This window comes from Melanerpes formicivorus, unplaced genomic scaffold (genome assembly GCF_026170545.1).
Source record: "Melanerpes formicivorus ecotype bairdi unplaced genomic scaffold, bMelFor1.0.p_v2 SCAF_60, whole genome shotgun sequence".
NCBI lineage: Eukaryota > Metazoa > Chordata > Aves > Piciformes > Picidae > Melanerpes > Melanerpes formicivorus.
Window position 1 is genome coordinate 2,526,072 of NW_027142412.1, and position 17,612 is coordinate 2,543,683.

General features: G+C 52.2%; 1 protein-coding gene across 1 annotated transcript in view; it reads left to right on the plus strand.

The window, feature by feature from the left end:
• Positions 1–17,612, plus strand: part of FBXW8 (F-box and WD repeat domain containing 8) — a 68,298-nt gene that overhangs the window by 5,203 nt on the left and 45,483 nt on the right. The window contains exons 3-4 of the mRNA XM_068161798.1: positions 7,443–7,607; positions 8,982–9,070. Coding sequence (XP_068017899.1) covers positions 7,443–7,607; positions 8,982–9,070 — 254 coding nt within the window. The remainder of the gene's footprint in view (positions 1–7,442; positions 7,608–8,981; positions 9,071–17,612) is intronic.

The following is a 17,612-nucleotide window of genomic DNA, read 5'->3' on the forward strand; positions in this document are numbered from 1 at the left end:
TGTGTTCACTGCCAGCCTCTCCCATGGACACAGTTTGGTGTTTCAGGCTGCCCTTAGTTGAACTCTTATGTACCAATCCCATCTTGCACCTTCACCAGGCTAACCAAAATCCTTGTTTATGTTGCACTCAAACCTGGTCCTGGAATGTTTGTGAGAGGAGGGAATGTTCACATGGAGCACTAGAGTCTGACAGACAGGGCAGAACTTCGTGGTGGGTGGTAAACTAGATCTGAATAGCACCCTAACTGCAGTGAAACTGGGCTTGGATCTTCACTAGCAGCAAGGCATAGAGAGCTGCAGGTGATCACTGCTCACATCTTTGACTTGCTGAAGCCTTCTGGGAACAAGAAGGGCAAGAATTGCTCCTGCAACGCTCCTGTTTCAGAGGGAAAAGCTCTCTAGGATTAGTTTTTGGTGCTTCCTAGGAGGCTGAAACTTTGAGAACACTCAAGTTTCTGTTGTTGGAGCTAGAGAGATGCAGTCAGCAAAGGCCACATCCCCTGGAATGGAACTGCCTTGCATTTTTGAAGTGGATTACTTGAAGATTATTCAGTTTCTCCTTCTTTTCCCCTTGGCCGTGATCAGTTTACATCGTGGCAGGGTAGAAAGGTTGGCTGATGAGAGGCTGCTCCTTTTCCCTGTGCTTGACCTGCAGTTGGCTTCTCTTGCTCACTTTGACTCTTAGCTTGAACCTCTTCTCCTAAGATGTGTTTTACCACTGAGAAGATGTTTCACATTTCTCATTTGCCAAGAGAGCCAACAGCATCCTGGGTGCATCAGGAAGGATGTGGTCAGGAGATCTAGGGATATTCTCCTCTGTCTCTCTCCACTTCCCTGGTGAGACCACATTTGGAATACTGTGTCCAGCCTGGGGCTCCCCAGTTCAAGAGGGACAGTCCAACAGAGGCTATGAGGATGATGAAGGGACTTGAACAGCTCTGCTATGAAGAAAGACTGAGAGACCCAGGGCTGTTTAGGCCGAAGAGGAGGAGGCTCAGAGGGGACCTTATCCATGTCTATAAAGACCTGAGGGGAGGGTGCCAGGATGAAGGTGCCAGGCTCTTCTTGGTGGTGCCCAGTGATGGGACAAGGAACCACAGGGGTAAACTGGAAGCCAGCAAGTTCCACCTCAACATGAGGAGAAACTTGTTTGGTGTGAGGGTGCTGGAGCCCTGGAGCAGGCTGCCCAGAGAGGTTGTGGAGTCTCCTCTGGAGGCTTTCAAAACCTGCCTGAATGTGTTTCTGTGTGCCCTGCCCTAGGTGATCCTGCTTTGGCAGGTGTCTTGTACTCAGGGATCTCTGGAGGTCCCATCCAACCCCTAGCATTCTGTGGTAAGGTGATGTCTCATCTGTGGACTTCTTTGTGTGTTTACAGCTGGTGCTGCTCTCTAGTAAATACCAGAGACTGCATCAAGGGTGTTCTGTGGTGTGAAACACTCCCCAGCAGTGTGCTGGATTTTGGCAGGGCTAAGGCAGTTTTGTTTCTGGGGGGATGTATGGGAAATTGCCTTGAACTGTTGGTGTTTGCTTCTAAGAGAAGGCTTAGAGATGATCAGCAGCACAACAATTGTGTATGTATCTGGGGCAAGGGAGACTGCTTCTAGGAACTCCAGAATGAATTGGCCTGCATAAATCAAGGATTTCAGACTCTTGCCTCTGGAGCTCCTGGGCTTGTCAGGCTGGGAGGCTTGCAGTGTTTATACATGTGACAAAAGAAACTCTGCTTTGCTTTCAAGCCCCCTTCTGCAGCAAGGGTGTGTATGGGTGAAAGAGGGTGTCCATATTCCTCAGGGTTTGGAGAGAGAGCAGAGGAACAGATGGATGAGGACATCCTGGGCTCAGGATGAGACTTGAAACAACATTGGGGAAGGGGAAGGGGTTGGAAGGGACTCCCCTGTCCAAGCAGGATCACCTAGGGCAGGGCACACAGAAACACAGGCAGGTGGGTTGGGAATCTCTCCAGAGAAGTAGACACCACAACCTCTCTGGGCAGCCTGCTCCAGGCCTCCAGCACCCTCACACCAAAGAAGTTTCTCCTCATGTTGAGGTGGAACTTCATGGCTTCCAGCTTAGCCCTGTGGTTCCTTGCCCCATCACTGGGCACCACCAGGAAGAGCCTGGCACCTTCATCCTGGCACCCACCCCTCAGGTCTTTATAGACATGGATAAGGTCCCCTCTGAGCCTTCTCCTCTCCAGCCTGAGCAGCCCTGGGTCTCTCAGTCTTTCTCCATAGCAGAGCTGTTCAAGTCCCTTCATCATCCTCATAGCCTCTGTTGGACTCTCTCCAGCAGATCCCTGTCTCTCTGGAGCTGGGGAGCCTAAGATTGGACCCAGTATTGCAAGTGTAATCTCAGCAGGGCAGAGTAGAGGGGGAGGAGAATCTCCCTAGATCTATGAGCTGAGAAGATGAGCAGCTTCCACTTGGTGTGGCTTTGGATGAAACCCTGCTTGGCTCCCTGGATTGTGCTGAACTGAAATCCAGATGAACTTTGCCTCTGTGTCCATGGAAGAAACTCAACCTGCTGCAACAAAGACAGTTATCAGCTGGAGGGGGATGAATAAACCCCCATTAGGATTTGAGCCAGGTGATTTACATTGGATTAGAAGACATTTAGGATTTGATGGAAGACCTGGGGGCTTGGGGGGTGGGGTGGAGGGGATGGCTTAGAATGAAACCCAGAATTCCCTAAAGGCAAAAGCAAACAGCAAAACCTATGTCAGTGTGAGCTTTTGAAGTCCTTCAAAACATTATTACTTGCTGAGCTGTAAGACCTAAAACTGTTCCAGTGTGGAGCTCAGGGGAAACCAAAGTTTCTTTACTGCAACCAGTTGAGAACTGCAATAAAAAAGTAATAGGAACACTAAAGAGAAAATGAAATTGGAGCCTCTCAATCTATAACCAGCCCTGCAAGATGCTGTCATTGATCCTCGTTGGAGTTTCTGTGGAGGAGATGTGGACATGATTATGTTCATGGTTTAATGAGAGCTTTACACATCTCCACTGCTCTCTGGGCAGATAAACCCAGCCGTCAGGCTCTGGCTTTCAGGGCCTCACCTGAAACTCCAAGCAGGCAGATCTAATCAAGCTGACTTGCAGCCAATGGCTGGGCTTAATGCAGCAGCTCACAGTGGTGCTGTAAAGTGAAATGCTTGAGACTCTTTTATGAGAGCTTTCTTGCAGCTGAGGCTTGCTCAGTGGGGCTTTTCCAAGGGCTTGGCATGCCAGGGCTGGTGTGTGTGAAGGGCAGGCTGCGCTGGGGACCCTTTGGAAATGCCTGCTTGTAAAGCAGCAGGGTTCAGTGTAATTTGCTTTAGGAAACAAAATCCTCAGGGGCTGGGATCTTTATTCTCCTTCACTATTTGTTCCTGGAAGTTGAAAAGGCAGGCTGCATTTTATGTAGTCCTCCCCTTATGGTTGGGGCTCTTTTTTCACTGTCTTTTAAGGCCTGGGAGCCAGCAGGGTCTGCCCAGCACTGTCTCTTTTGGCAGCCTCCAAAGGTGTGTGCTTTGCTTGCTTTGGATTGCCTTTTTTTGTTGTTTTCTTTCTTAAAAGCAAGGCAGAAGTTGGCCTACTTTGGCTTTGTTTACTTCTGCTTGTGCCTCAGCCTGCCCCCCAGCTGTCAGCAGAAACGTGCTGCTGTTACAGGAGGGGGCAGAGGTGCTGTGGCTGACCACGCTTGGCCAGGGGGCAGGACTCCTGCACAACAGCTGCTCTTGTGTGGCTGTGTCAGCAAAAACCCTGGGTGGGATAGGGTGGGGGTTTTGTTCCCCCCCCCCCCCTTAAGATGGATTTATATTACTTTAAAATCAAATTGAGAGCAAATTCCCCACTGAGCTGTTCAGGGTTTCAGTTCTGGATTGCCTGCTTTGCTTTTTGCTTTTGCACTTCCTGAGGGTGTCCCTGTAGGGACAGGAGCATTAAGCACTGGCTTTTGATTGCTGGGTGATGGCTGATGCTAGAGGACATTGAGGTGCTGGAGTGTGCCCAGAGAAGGGCAATGAAGATGGTGAAGGGTCTGGAGAGCAGGGCTGGGGAGGAGCAGCTGAGGGAACTGGGGGTGTTCAGCGTGGAGAAGAGGAGCCTGAAGGGAGATCTCATTGCTCTCTACAACTCCCTGGGGGAGGTTGCAGTGAGGTGGGGTTTAGGCCTCTTCTCCCTAATCTCAGGTGACAGAAGGAGAGAAATGGCCTGAAATTGTGCCAGGGGAGGTCTAGGTTGGAGATTAAGAAAAATTTCTTTGCTGCAAGAGTGGTCAGGGGTTGGAAGAGGCTGTCCAGGGAGGTGGTGGAGTCCCCAGCCCTGGGGTTGTACAGGAAACCTGTGGCCATGGCACTGTGGGACATGGTTTAGTGACCATGGTGGTGTTAGGTGGCTGGTTGGACTGAATGATCTTGGAGGTCTTTTCCAATCAAAGCAATTCAGTGATTCTGTGAGAAGACTCTGGGTTGCTTCTGTAATTCCTGAGGCATTCTGACTGCCCTCTCCAGATGGTTTTCCTTGGTGCAGCATTAGCTCTGCTGGCCTGGGCTCTTCCTGTTTGAGAGCTGAGCTTATGTAGGTGTCAAACCTTACAAACATACACAGGTCACTCAGTCCACCCCTAGTTTTTCTCCTGTGGGGACAGGCAGGGAGAGTTGGGGCTGTGCAGCCTGGAGAAGAGAAGGTTGTGGGGGAGAGCAGCCTTCCAGTACCTGAAGGGGGCTGCAGGAGAGCTGGGCTGTTTCCAAAGGCCTGTAGTGACAGGATGAGGGGCTCTGGCTTCAAACTGGAAGAAGCTGGACTTAGATTAGATATTAGGAGGAAATTCTACCCCATGGGGGTGATGAAGCACTGGAACAGGTTGCACAGACAAGTTGTGGAGACTGCAAGCCTGGAAGTGTTCAAAGTGAGCCTGGATCTGGCCTTGAGCAGCCATGCTTCGTGAAAGGCATCTTGTGGGGCTGGACCTAGATGATCCTTAAGGTCCCTTCCAACCCAAACTGTTCTATGGCTTTAGGTTGTTTTTTTTTCTGCCCTTCCCTTGGACCAAACAGGCCTTGAGTTGTGTTTTGTGCTGGAATTCTTGCTTCCTGCAGGGCTGGTGGGGTTTGAGAGCAGTGGTGATGCAGATGTGTCTTTACAGCGAGACCAACAGGCAGAACAACATCACCAAGATTGCTGGGAGCTGCCTAAAGTTTCCAGGGGCAGATCTGTGCTGCCCATAGCAAAGCAAGCTGTCCTGCTGTTTGGGAGCTGTATGGCATGCAAGGAGGCTTGGGCCTATATCTCTTAAATGGTTTTGCACTTACTGTGACCCAAGGAGTGCTGGAAGACACAGGGGTTCTGTTGATGGGTGCTCTGTGAACCGTAGCTGCTATCTCCCTGCAGAGTTGGGGGTGTTTTGGTTGGGCTGATTAGTTAGTCTTGGCCTGGTGATGTATTTGATGCACTCTTCCAAGTCATCTCATGGGCAGTTGTGGAGATCATGTTACAAACTCTGATTTATGTAAGTGCCTCTTGTTTTCCTAACCTCTCCCTAAGCCTCTCTGCACATTTTGTTGCTCCAGTAACTTGTGTTCTGTGTGCCACCAAAAAGCAACTCACTGGTTCTCACAGACTGCATTGGGTTAGAAGGGGCCCTCAAAAGTCATCCTGTCCAACCCCCCTGCAGGCAGCAGGGACAGCTCCAGCCAGAGCAGGCTGCACAGGGACACAGCCAGGCAGATCTTGAGTGTCTCCAGGGATGGAGCCTCAACCCCAGCCCTGGGCAGCCTGTCCCAGTGTCTCACCACCTTCATTGTGCAGAACTTCCTCCTGACATCCAACCTAGATCTGCCCTCCTCCAGTTTCAAACCCTTGCCCCTCATCCTATCCCTGCAGTCCCTCCCCAGCCTTCCTGTAGGTCCCCTTCAGGTATTGAAATCCATCTCTAAGGCTTCCCTGGAGCCTTCTCTTCTCCAGGCTGAAAAGCCCCAACTCTCCCAGCCTGTCCCCATAGCAGAGGTGGTGCAGCCCTCTTGATTACCTTTGTGGCCTCCTCTGGACCCTCTCCATCAGGTCCATGTCTGTTGGGGGTCCCATGGCTGGACACAGCCCTGCAGGTGAGGTCTCAGCAGAGCAGAGGGGCAGGATCCCCTCTCTCCATCTCTGATCAAGCTGCTTGGGATGCAGCCCAGGCTGCCCTTGGCCTTCTGGGCTGCACGTGCCCATTGCTGGCTCATGAAGCCATTGTGTGTGAAATCTGTGGGTTTAAGAAGGCTGAAGCAAGCTGTGTGTTAATGATCTAATACAGAGGAGGTTGATCTTCTAACCTGGAGAGCAAGTTGTAGTTCATCTTTTCCCCCCCTGTGCCATGTTGTGCCTGAGAGTAACCATGGAATAGAGGGCAAGGAAGCACAGCAAGATGGTCCTGTGAGAGCTTGTATCCATGAGAGACCAAGGTTCCTGGGACTGAAGTGGACATAGGGTGCTTAATTGGAGCTTGAAAAAGTGATGTCAGCCCAAGGAGGCTTTTTTGATCTTTTGGAAGCAGCACACAATTGATTGCTGCCCTCCCCAGCAGCTTTCATTGGCTGCAGCTGTGTTCTTCAATTAAGGATTACAGAGAACAAATCCTGCTGAAGTTGGCTCTTGCCTCTTTAATTCTGAGCCCACAGTTGATTATGATGAAGCTGTCCTCTCTGCAGTGGACAGCAACTTGAGGCTGCTTGGAAAACTTAATAATTCATTCCTATTTCTGCATACTGTAATCCAATAGGTCATAAATGACTAATGTCATAGAGCTCATCAGGCACTGGCAGTAGGACTTCAGGCATGTGGGGCTGTGATCTGAGAGGCTTGCTCAGCCACAAAGAGGGAAAGGAGTTGATGTTTTTGTTCTACCCTTGCAGTGCTTCTTAATTGTTTTCTGGCTGCTTTGCCCTTCAGCATTTTCTACTGCCCTGATATTTTGGTGTCATAGATTCATGCAATGGGTTGGGTTGGGAGGGACCTTGAAAATCATCTAGTTCCAAGTCCCTGCCATGAGCAGGAACACCTTCCACCAGCCCAGGTTGCTCAAGGCCTCATCCAGCCTGGCCTTGAACACCTCCAGGGAGGGGGCAGCCACAAGCTCCCTGTGCCAGTGTCTCACCACCTTTACTGTAAAGAATCTCTTCCTCATCTCCAGTCTCAATCCCTTTGCACAAGGAGTCCCATGGAAAGGACAAGGGGTGATGGGGACAAGTTACTGCTGGGGACATTCCCCTTGGATTGCAGAAGGAAATGTTTGCCCATGAGAACAGCTGGACACTGGCATTGTCTCCCAGGGGGAGCAGTGGAGTGCCCTGCACTGGGCAGTTTTAAGCCTCAGCTTGGCAGGGTGCTGGGGCAGCTCGTTTCGGCTGCACTGTGACCTGGGAAGTTTGGCCCAGATGATCCTTGGGGTCTCTTCCAACTCTGTGATTTTGTTTGTGATTCTAGGTCAGCAGGACATGGAAAGTCCTTGCAGAAGATGAAGTGCTATGGTACAGGCTGTGCCAGCAGGAAGGGTACCTGCTGGATACCAGCATCTCTGACCACTCCTCCTGGAAGCTGGCCCTCAAGAGCTGCCGAGCCCGGGAGCGCGCTCTGACCACCAACTGGAAGGTGAAAGGGAATCTGTTGGCAGCCAGATGCTGCTGGAAGAGGGGAACCTGCTTGGAGTGGGGGGCACTGAAACCCTTGGGCTTTGGGATTGCAGCTTCTTTCTTGCCAGCTGAAAGGGGAAAGCTGCTGAGGGATTGCTGGGGCTTAGCAGTGACTGATCACTTCTAGGAGTCTCTGTCTGCTGTTCTCCTGCACTGGCTGTGGAGATGTTTGTACATCAGCCCTCCTTTGAAAACAAGGATCAGCCTTCCAGGTGATTCTCCTTTCCTCACAGAACCATAGAATGATGAAGGTTGGAAAAGACCTCTAAGATCATCAAGTCCACCCTTTTTCCCCCAACATCTCCATGACCACAGAACCAGTTCAGTTCTTTATCTTCCCTAGCAGTGAGGCCACACCAATTCTTAAAGGCTTCCAGGGACTTTGGGAGACCTTCTGCATAGTTTAAATTTCAGCATTGATTTAGTTCAAGGTAATTAACAAACAAAACAACAGATAAATGCTGCTTTTAACCCCTTCCAAAAGGGCTGATGAGATGTGGCCCTCCTCCTAACCATCTCCCACATCAGCAGCACTTAATGCTGATCCCTGGCTGCATGCTGAGCCCCTCAGAGGTGAAAGTTGTAATTCTTCTGTTGTAGTTGCTGGGATGATTCATAGAATCATCATGGAAGGGACCTTAAAGATCATCTGTTCCAACCCCCTGCCATGGGCAGGGACACCTCCCACTAACCCAGTGGGAGGTTGCTCAAGGTCCCATCCAACCTGGCCTGGAACACCTTAACCTCCCTAGGCAACCTGTTCCAGTGTCTCACCACCTTTACTGCAAAGAATTTCTTCCTAATCTCCAGTCTAAATCTGCCCTTCTCAATCTTTAATCCATTGCCCCTTGTCCTGTCACTCCCAGCTCCTGTCAGAAGGCCCTCACAAGTTTTCCTGTAGCCCCCTTCAGGTCCTGGGAGGCTGCTTTAAGGTCTTCCTGGAGCCTTCTCTTCTCCAGGCTGAACAGCCCCAACTCTCCCTGCCTGTCCCCACAGGGGAGGTTCTTTGCAGCCTCCTCTGGACATGTCCCAACAGCTCCAGGTCCTTCTTGTGCTGGGGGCACCAGAACTGGAGGCAGTGCTGCAGATGGGGTCTGAGCAGAGGGGCAGAATCCCCTTGTTTGTCCTGCTGGTTGTCTCTGTACTTAAAGGTTGTGAATGACAACAAAGAGTGATAGCTTCTGTCTGTAAAAAGTCCATCAGCAAGCATAAAAGAGCTGTGTTTTCTCTCAGCTCCAGTGCAGCTTGTCCATGGCCACAGCAAAGCCTGGAGCTCTCCAAGAAGCAGCAGCTGTGCCCCTGGGCTAACCCTGTGTCCCCTCTTTCCGTGCAGAACCGCATCGGTGCTGTGAGCCAGCTGCAGTATGAGCTGGGCAAGGTCCTGTGTGATGTGCACTCTTGGGATGGAGTTGTCATTGCTGGGTGAGTACAGAGTGGTGGGATGCCCACTTCATCTTCACTGCTTGGAATCTCAGGCATTGCTCTGTCACCAGTTCCAAAGAAGCAGGTGTTGGGGGCTACAAGAATTCTTCTCCCTGACTGAGGTTCCTGTGGGATTTTGCTAGGTGCTTCTCCACTGGTTTTATTCCTGCATCCAGAGGCCTCTGCCATCTTACTCACTGACTACTGCTTCTCTGTCTCCACTCTTCACTGCATTGATGGTTGCACTTGATGGCCTTAGAGATCTTTTCCAACCTTAATGAATCTGTGTTCAAGGCCAGGTTGGATGAGGCCTTGAGCAGCCTGGTCTAGTGGAAGGTGTCCCTGCCCATGGCTGGGGGTTGGAACCAGATGATCTTGAAGGTCCCTTTGAACCCAAACCCTTCTATGAATCTGTGGTTTTGCTGCTGTAGTCAGTTCAGCTCTAGAAATGAGCACACAAGAGCTGTGTGGCCTGTGACCTCTGGGGGTCAGTGCCACATGGTGATAACCTCAACACTGGCCATGGGAAGGGCTTGAAGAACTTGTGTGCCCAGAGCACCATCGTGCCTTGTGTTGCAACTTCCATGGGCCACCAGTAAAGCCCTGCAGCTCCCAGCCTGCTGTGGTCTGCAGCTGGGATCCAGCTCTGCAGATAGCAACCTGACTTCTTTTGTGCCCTTCAGCTTGGGCAACGTGTTTCCTGGCCTTGGCTGGGGATCTGCACTGCTGTGTGTGTTCCACTGGCTCTGATGAAACCTCCTGTACTTCTCTGGGAGCCAGAAACCCCAGTTGTCTCCATGCTGCTGCCAAAAACTCCAGCTCTTCTTTATCTTCATTTTCTCCACTGGGGTTCAATCCAAACATGCAATATCTAGAAGGCAGGCAGAAGAAATTAAAGGTCTAAAGAGCTAATAAACAAAGGCCATTAATCCTGCACATGGATTGAGTCCCTGGTTCAGCTTGGTGTGCTACAGAAGTTGGGTTTGTGCAGTTCCACACAGTGTTTTCATGTTGGTTCCCCAGTTCCTTCAGTATGCCTTGATTCTTGTGATGAGCTTGCATGGCTGAAGAGAGGAGGTGCCAGTCAATAGCTCAGGTTCCTGAAAGGTTCTTGAAGTAGGTGAGCAGGCAGGAGACCACTGAGGAAAGAGCTCCAGATGCTTATCCATGGGGAAAAGTGATGATGTGGGTTTCACTCCAGTGGCTTTTCAGCAGCTGCCCTTCTCTGAGGAAATGGACTGTACTCACAGAGCTTCTTATGGGAAGCTACCAGAGGATATCAGCTCAAACACCCTGGGGAGTTCAGAATCCAGCTGTTGGGCTTGGCCTGCTCAGTAAACACAAGAGTTAACTTCACTCCCTTTGCTGTTTACTGCTTGCTCTTCTCTCTGGTAGCTGGAAACATCTTTGGAACTGCTGCAAGTAGAAAAGTATTCTGTGATGATCCTTGTGGTCCCTTCCAACCCTGAATGATACTATGATACTATGACTCTTGCCCAACAGAGGACAGATTGGTTGTTCTGCCAGTGGTGATCACAGCCTGCAGGACAGCCTCACCTCCCAGTAATACCTCATGGCAAACATCAAGCAGCAGACTCTAGGTTGTAACTGAATCACCAGAGGAAGACCTCCTCCCCTTTCAGATTGGAGCACACCTGGCACTTCCAAGGGTGGTGGCAAATTGTGCAGGCAATGACTTTGTTCTTCCTGCAGTCTGGTAAGGATTCAGGAGAGGGAGAAGGAGGAGAAGTCATTTGGGGGTTTGTTGTTTGGTTTTTATAAACCCAAACACAACCCTTCCCTTTCTCTCCCAGCTTAAGGTGCTGTGCTTTCAGATTTGTCATCACAGTGTAAGGTTCTGGTGATCTGTTGCATTCTTTGGGTACTGAAGAAATCATTTAAGTGAAGAATAAAGAAATCATTTAGCTGAGGTTAACAGAAGTCAGTTTCCTTCTGGGTATTAATACCAACTGCTTGTAACACTTCAAGGTTCTCTCTGCAGTTTGGCAAGCACTCCTGTGCTTAGCTCTCCATGGGAACACTCCTAGATTGCAGCCTGCACAGAGCTGTGATGTGACTTTGCAAGGCTTGAGAAGTTGGGGATGGTCTTAGAGCTCATTTTGTGTCTGGCATTTCCTAAGCTGTGGCTTGTGGCATTGTTTACCTCTCCTGCTGCTGCAATCAGGTTGCTGCTCTGGAGGAAAATAGGGCCACTGTTTTGAGCAGGGTGTTTTGATGCCTGGTTTTGGGGAGCAGCTGCAGCACTGGCTCAGCTCAGTCAGGCCAGCCAGGCATTGCACTCTGTCTTTATAGCTGGAAACTGTGGCAGTGGGTAGCAGCTGCTCCCTGCTTTCAGGGTGCCCAGCTCAGGATCTTGGGAGAGCAGAGGATGCTTATAAAAATTAAAAAAGGGATGGAGAGAGAGAGGTTATCCAGCAGACAATCTGGGGCTGTGGTGTGTCTGGAGTAAGGCTGGGAGCAGGCAGATCTGATGTGACCCTGTGCTGGGTTAGACTTAACCCTGTGCTCTTCCCTGCACTCTTTCAGGCTCTCTTGGAGAGTGGAATGATTTTTATTTCAGTTGGTGTGGAGCTTCTTTTTTAATCTTTCTGAACACAAATGTGTGCAGGCTGTGGGCAGAGTGGCTTGAACAGCAGCTGCAAGTGTGATACATAGAGGTATGGAACCATTGAGGTTGGAAAAGACCTCTAAGATTGAGTCCAGCCATCAGCTCAGCACCACTGTGGCCACTAAACCATGTCCCACAGTGCCAGGGCCACAGGTTCCTTGAACACCTCCAGGGCTGGGGACTCCACCACCTCCCTGGGCAGCCTCTGCCAATCCCTGACCACTCTTGCAGCAAAGAAATTTTTCCTCATCTCCAACCTAACCCTCCCCTGGCACAACTCCAGGCCATCCTCTCCTCCTATCACCTGAGACTAGGGAGAAGAGACCAGCTCCCACCTCACTCAAACCTCATTTCAGGGAGCTGTAGAGAGCAATGAGGTCTCTCCTCAGCCTTCTCTTCTCCAGACTAAACCACCCCAGTTCCCTCAGCTGCCCCTCATCAGCCCTGCTCTCCAGAGCCTTCATCAGTCCTCTTCCTTGGCTGCCCTGTGTCCCTTGTTTAGCAGTCTGTAGCCACAGCTCCCATGCCATGTAGCACGGGGAAGGGCAGGCTGAGAGGGGATCACAGAGACATAGTTTGCCTGACCTGGCTCAGTAGCAGCTCTCTGTGCTAACTTTGTGTCAGGAAGCAGAAATAAGCTGTGGAAGGCTGGCTGTCCCTTGGAGCAATGCACCTATTTCATGCACTCCCTTTTCCCCACGCTGCTGCCAAAGCTCAAGCCAGAAGATGGCAGAGTATCAAGGATTGATTAAGTGCAACCTGAGCTGCGAGCCGAAGGTGGCTGCTAGCAGCTCCTCTTTCTCCAGAGTGCCTTGCATTTACTGGCTGACATCAGATAATTCAATCTGGCCTGCATGCAGAGCATCTTGTGTTTATCATTAACATTTCATCCCAGTGGTTACGCTGCTTGTTTTCTGGGTCAGCCCTTGAATCCCTTTTCATTTGAGCCAGTGGTGTTTGTGGTTACCTCACTCCCAATCAATGCTGCCTTCCCCAGCCCTTCTACAGTTACATCTCTCAGAGGATCTTCTTTAAAGGGCTGTTGTTCTCCCCCTCTCCCTGTGTTCAATTCCAATGCAGTTTTGTCTTGAAGGCAGAGTTTGCTTCAAGCAATGATGTGCCTGCTCTCTGGGCTTTCAGAAGTGGCTCCTGCTGCTTGGCTGCCCCTGCCCCGCGCTGCCTCTGCCCCGCGCTGCCTCTGCCCCGCGCTGCCTCTGCCCCGCGCTGCCTCTGCCCCGCGCTGCCTCTGCCCCGCGCTGCCCCTGCCCCGCGCCGCCCCTGCCCCGCGCCGCCTCTGCCCCGCGCTGCCTCTGCCCCGCGCTGCCTCTGCCCCGCGCTGCCCCTGCCCCGCGCTGCCTCTGCCCCGCGCCGCCCTGCCCCGCGCTGCCTCTGCCCCGCGCCGCCCTGCCCCGCGCTGCCCCTGCCCCGCGCTGCCCCTGCCCCGCGCTGCCCCTGCCCCGCGCTGCCTCTGCCCCGCGCTGCCTCTGCCCCGCGCTGCCCCTGCCCCGCGCTGCCTCTGCCCCGCGCTGCCTCTGCCCCGCGCCGCCCTGCCCCGCGCCGCCCTGCCCCGCGCTGCCCCTGCCCCGCGCCGCCTCTGCCCCGCGCCGCCTCTGCCCCGCGCTGCCCCTGCCCCGCGCTGCCCTGCCCCGCGCTGCCTCTGCCCCGCGCCGCCCCTGCCCCGCCCCTGCCCCGCGCCGCCCCTGCCCCGCGCCGCACCTGCCCCGCGCAGCCCCTGCCCCGCGCAGCCCCTGCCCCGCGCCGCCTCTGCCCCGCGCCGCCTCTGCCCCGCGCTGCCCCTGCCCCGCGCTGCCCCTGCCCCGCGCTGCCCCTGCCCCGCGCTGCCCCTGCCCTGCGCTGCCCTGCCTTTGCATTCAGTGCAGAACACCTCCATTTCTTTGCCTTCCCTTGATAAGCCCATCATGTTTTAGCCTTGTGTTGAAGCAAATGCATGTTCAGACAGGAGTACTGCTGCTTTTATTGTGTGGTTGGGGGTTTTGTTTCCCCTTGCCAGTGCTGGCAGCCCCACTGATGGGCATATGTAGTCATTTGTAGGCAGAGGTTAGGACCTCCTGGAGATGCCAATCTCAGAGCCTGCATCTGGTCCTCGTTTGAACTGTGTTGTCACTGCACAGTGGATCCTGTGGTGTAACATGTCTGTAGCATGTGAGGACACTGTTTTGCTGCCTGGCTCACTGTGAAAAAGGGACTTTTGACAAGGGCTTGTAGTGAGAGGATGAGAGGCAATGGATTGAAGCTTGAGGAGGGCAGATTTAGACTGGAGATTAGGAAGAAATTCTTTCCAGTGAGGCTGGTGAGAGACTGGAACAGGTTGTCTGGGGATGTGGTGGATGCCTTCTCCCTGGAGGTGTTCAAGGCCAGGTTGGATGAGGCCTTGAGCAACCTGGGCTGGTGGAAGGTGCCTCTGCCCATGGCAGCCTGCTCTAGCAGCCTGCAGTGGGGGGTTGGACAAGATGGCTTTGGAGGGTCCCTTCCAGCCTGCTGCAATCTGTGAGTGTGCTCTGAGTGCTTCCAATCAATCCCAGGTGCAAACTTCCTCCCCTTTCGGAGCGGAGCACAGCTGCTGTTTCTCCAAGTGACCCTCAGAAAAGGCCCTGCTGAGGAAGAGAGCTTTGTGAATACCCTGTGTGATGGGGGAATCCTCTGGTGTGGAGGCAGTGACGTGCTTCAGCCTCTCTCTTGCCGAGGAACTAAATGCACTGAAACTACTTTCATCAGCTGTGTTCATCCTGAAGGAGTCTTCCCGGGAGTCCCAGCTTCAGCAGTGGCCCTTGCAGACAGCTCGGCCCTCTCGGGTTGAGCTGTTGAGCACCACCCACACACAGCTGAGGAGCTGCTGCTGGCTGGCAGCTTGCTTTGTTCTCTGCCACCGCCTCCCACTCCGCTCTCCCCTTGCTCAAAGGTGACCTGCAAATGACTTTTTCCCTTTGGTGAGCAGCCGGCTTGCTGCTCTTTGAGCTTGGTAATGATGTGTGAAACTAGCCCCAAAGGCTTGAGAAGGCTCTGCTGCACCCTCACAAACTTCGTGGCAGCTCTCAGCTAATTTGCTTTCTTTGCTATGGGGCTCCTGGGCTATTCTCAAGGTATTTATTATTAGCTCTTGCATCTTAATTCAGTGTGCAGACCTGAGGAGACCAAAATATTAATTAGTACTGGAAATGAATAAAAGTTAACAAACTGAAGTCTGCAACAGCCTGAACAACCTCCCCCCTGCCTTGCTTAATTGCTTAAGTGTCACTTCTAGAATGGCACAACTCTGAGAGGTTTCTCCCTCCCCTCCCAGCACTGGCAAAGCCTGGATGGAAAGCAGAGCTGTAAGGCAGGAGGTAGGAATGCAGAAGGTAGGAATGCTTGCCTTGTCCCTTCAACCTTCCCCCCAGCCCTCTGTGCTCTCCTCACTCATTCTCAGCATCGTTAAGAGGCAACAAGTGTCAGGCATCTTTTCTGCTTGTTCTCCTTTTGGAAATGAGTCTCCTTTAGGCAGGTTGAAAACAGAATGACATCATGAGGCCAGAGGGGTTGAGTGACAAACTGGGGGAGCTAGCTAAAGTGCCCAGCCCAGTGGCTTGGCTGTCATTGGGGGAAAATGAGCCTTGCAGGTGAAACCAATAGCAGAAGCTTGATACTGCCCCTTTGTGAGGGCTGCTTCCCAGCCTGCCTGCCCTTTAAGCTGCATGGGCTTACCCCTAGGATTTGCTGGGTGCAGAGCTGTGGCACAGCTGTGTGCATGGATCCATAGAATGGTTTGGGTTGGAAGGGACCTCAAACATCATCCAGTTCCAACCCCCATGCCATGGGCAGGGACACCTTCCATTTGCCCAGGTTGCTCAAGGCCTCATCCAGCCTGGCCCTGAACAGCTGCAGGGAGGGGGCAGCCACAGCCTCCCTGGGCAGCCTGTGCCAGGGTCTCCCCAGCCTCACTGCAACGAATTTCTTCCTAATCTCCTCCAGCTTCAATCCATTCCCTCTTGCCCTATCACTACAAGCTTTTGTACAAAGTCCCTTCCCAGCTCTCCTGTAGCCTCCTTCAGTTTAGGAAGCCTTTTTTCTCCAGGCTGAATAGTCCCAACTCTCTCAGCCTGTCCCCATAGGGGAGGTTCTCCATCCCTCTGATCATCCTTGTGACCTCCTCTGGACCCTCTCCGACAGTTCCAGGTCCTTCTTGTGCTGGGGACACCAGAACTGTTGTGCAACAGTGCTGCAGGTGGGCTCTGAGCAGAGCAGAGGGGCAGAATCCCCTCCCTGTGCTGCTGCTCTCCCTGCCCTGGCTGCAGCTCAGCACTCAGCTGCCTGCTGGGCTGCCAGGGACCAGTGCTGGCTCCTGGGGAGTTTGTCACCAAGTGACAGCCTCAAGGCCTTCTCCTCCAGGCTGCTCTCCAGCCACTCTTCCCCCAGCCTATGTTGAGTGTTCAAAAGCCACAGTCATCACTTTTGAAGCTTGTGAAGCCTGGTTTCCTCATGTGGCCATTCAAACCCATCCTCTGTTCTAGGAAACTTCTCAGACATTTATTTTTTACCTTTCCCACAACCCCTCAGCCTCTGGGCTGTTGCCATCAGTGCCTGGAGTGCAGGTGATCCTTTTCCTCTCTGCTGTGTGCAGTGTGTTGCAGTTTGCTCCTCCCAGCATGTACACATAGCCATTTACATCCTCTTCAAATGCTCTTTTCTTGCCTGGCTCTGCAACTGTAAGCTCCTGGTGGATTTGTTGCATTATTTATTTGTCCTCTGTGAAACAGTAGGGCTGAGGGAGCAGGTTCTGCCCAGACTGCATCAGAATTCCTCTGGAACTCCTTTGGAAAAGGTGATTGTCTTGTCTCCTGCCCCTCCAGTAGCCTCAGGCAGTACCCAGAGTGATGCAGTTCCTTGGTCAGAGCAGCTAGTTTAATTAATGGGCCTGGGCTGATGCAAGCCACTGGAACCTTGATGGGGGATTGTTGGCCCCCACAAAAGGAAACTAGCAGAGACAGTTTGGCATCTTGCAGCTTCTGCTTTTCTGAGTGCTCATTAAAATGTTTTGCCTACCTTATAACCCTTTGGCTTGTTCCTGTTCCCTTGGTAGGCCATTTGCATGCACTTCAAATTATTAAGCAAGTGAGGCATGCAGAAGGACTTAGGGTGTTAGAGATAACAGTGAGAAGCTGCAGGAGAGCTGTGTGCTGTCTCCAGCAGCTTAACCCTCTTCCTAGACCTGTGATTCCCTAAGAGAGGCCTTAAAAGGGAGGTTGTAAGCTCTCCAAAGCTCAGCTTCTGTGAGTGGCCCACAGATGGACCTGGGTTGTTGAAGTGGAAAGTGAAGTCCCCAGCAGAAGAAAGAGTTTGGGAGCTGATCCTAAGGATGCTTTGAGTGTGCTTCCTGCAGCTTAAACCTCCCAAGTGCTTCCAGATCAGTTTGGGTACAAGTTAGTCACCTTTTTTGATGGCTGCACTCAAGTATCCAGCAACCCAAAAGGCTGTTTGGATGGAGTCAGGGACTCCTCTCCTTCACATTCCTCTCCCAGCACTGGGGCTGTGTCAGCTGCTGGCTTTGGTTTGCCCCCATCTGGTTTTTCTTGTGTTTATGGTGTATTTTCTGCCACACTATGTAACAGCAGAAAATGTTCTCCCCTCTGTTCCATTTCTGTTGCATTTGTTTGTCATTGTGTTCTATTTATATCCCTTCCTGCCCTATAAAGTACTTCTTTATTCTGTCAGGGCTCCTAGCCTGTTTCCCCTCAGCTCTTCCCTTAAGAAATCCCTCAGCCAAGCTACCTGTTGGTTACAGCTGCAGTGGCAAAAGCAATGTCTCTAATTGCAACTGAGGACACAGGGAGGCCTAGGAACTTCTGCCTCTCTCATCCAGCCTTGCTCTGTGAGGTGTGTACACTCTGGTGGCAATATCTAAGCAGCCCATTGTTA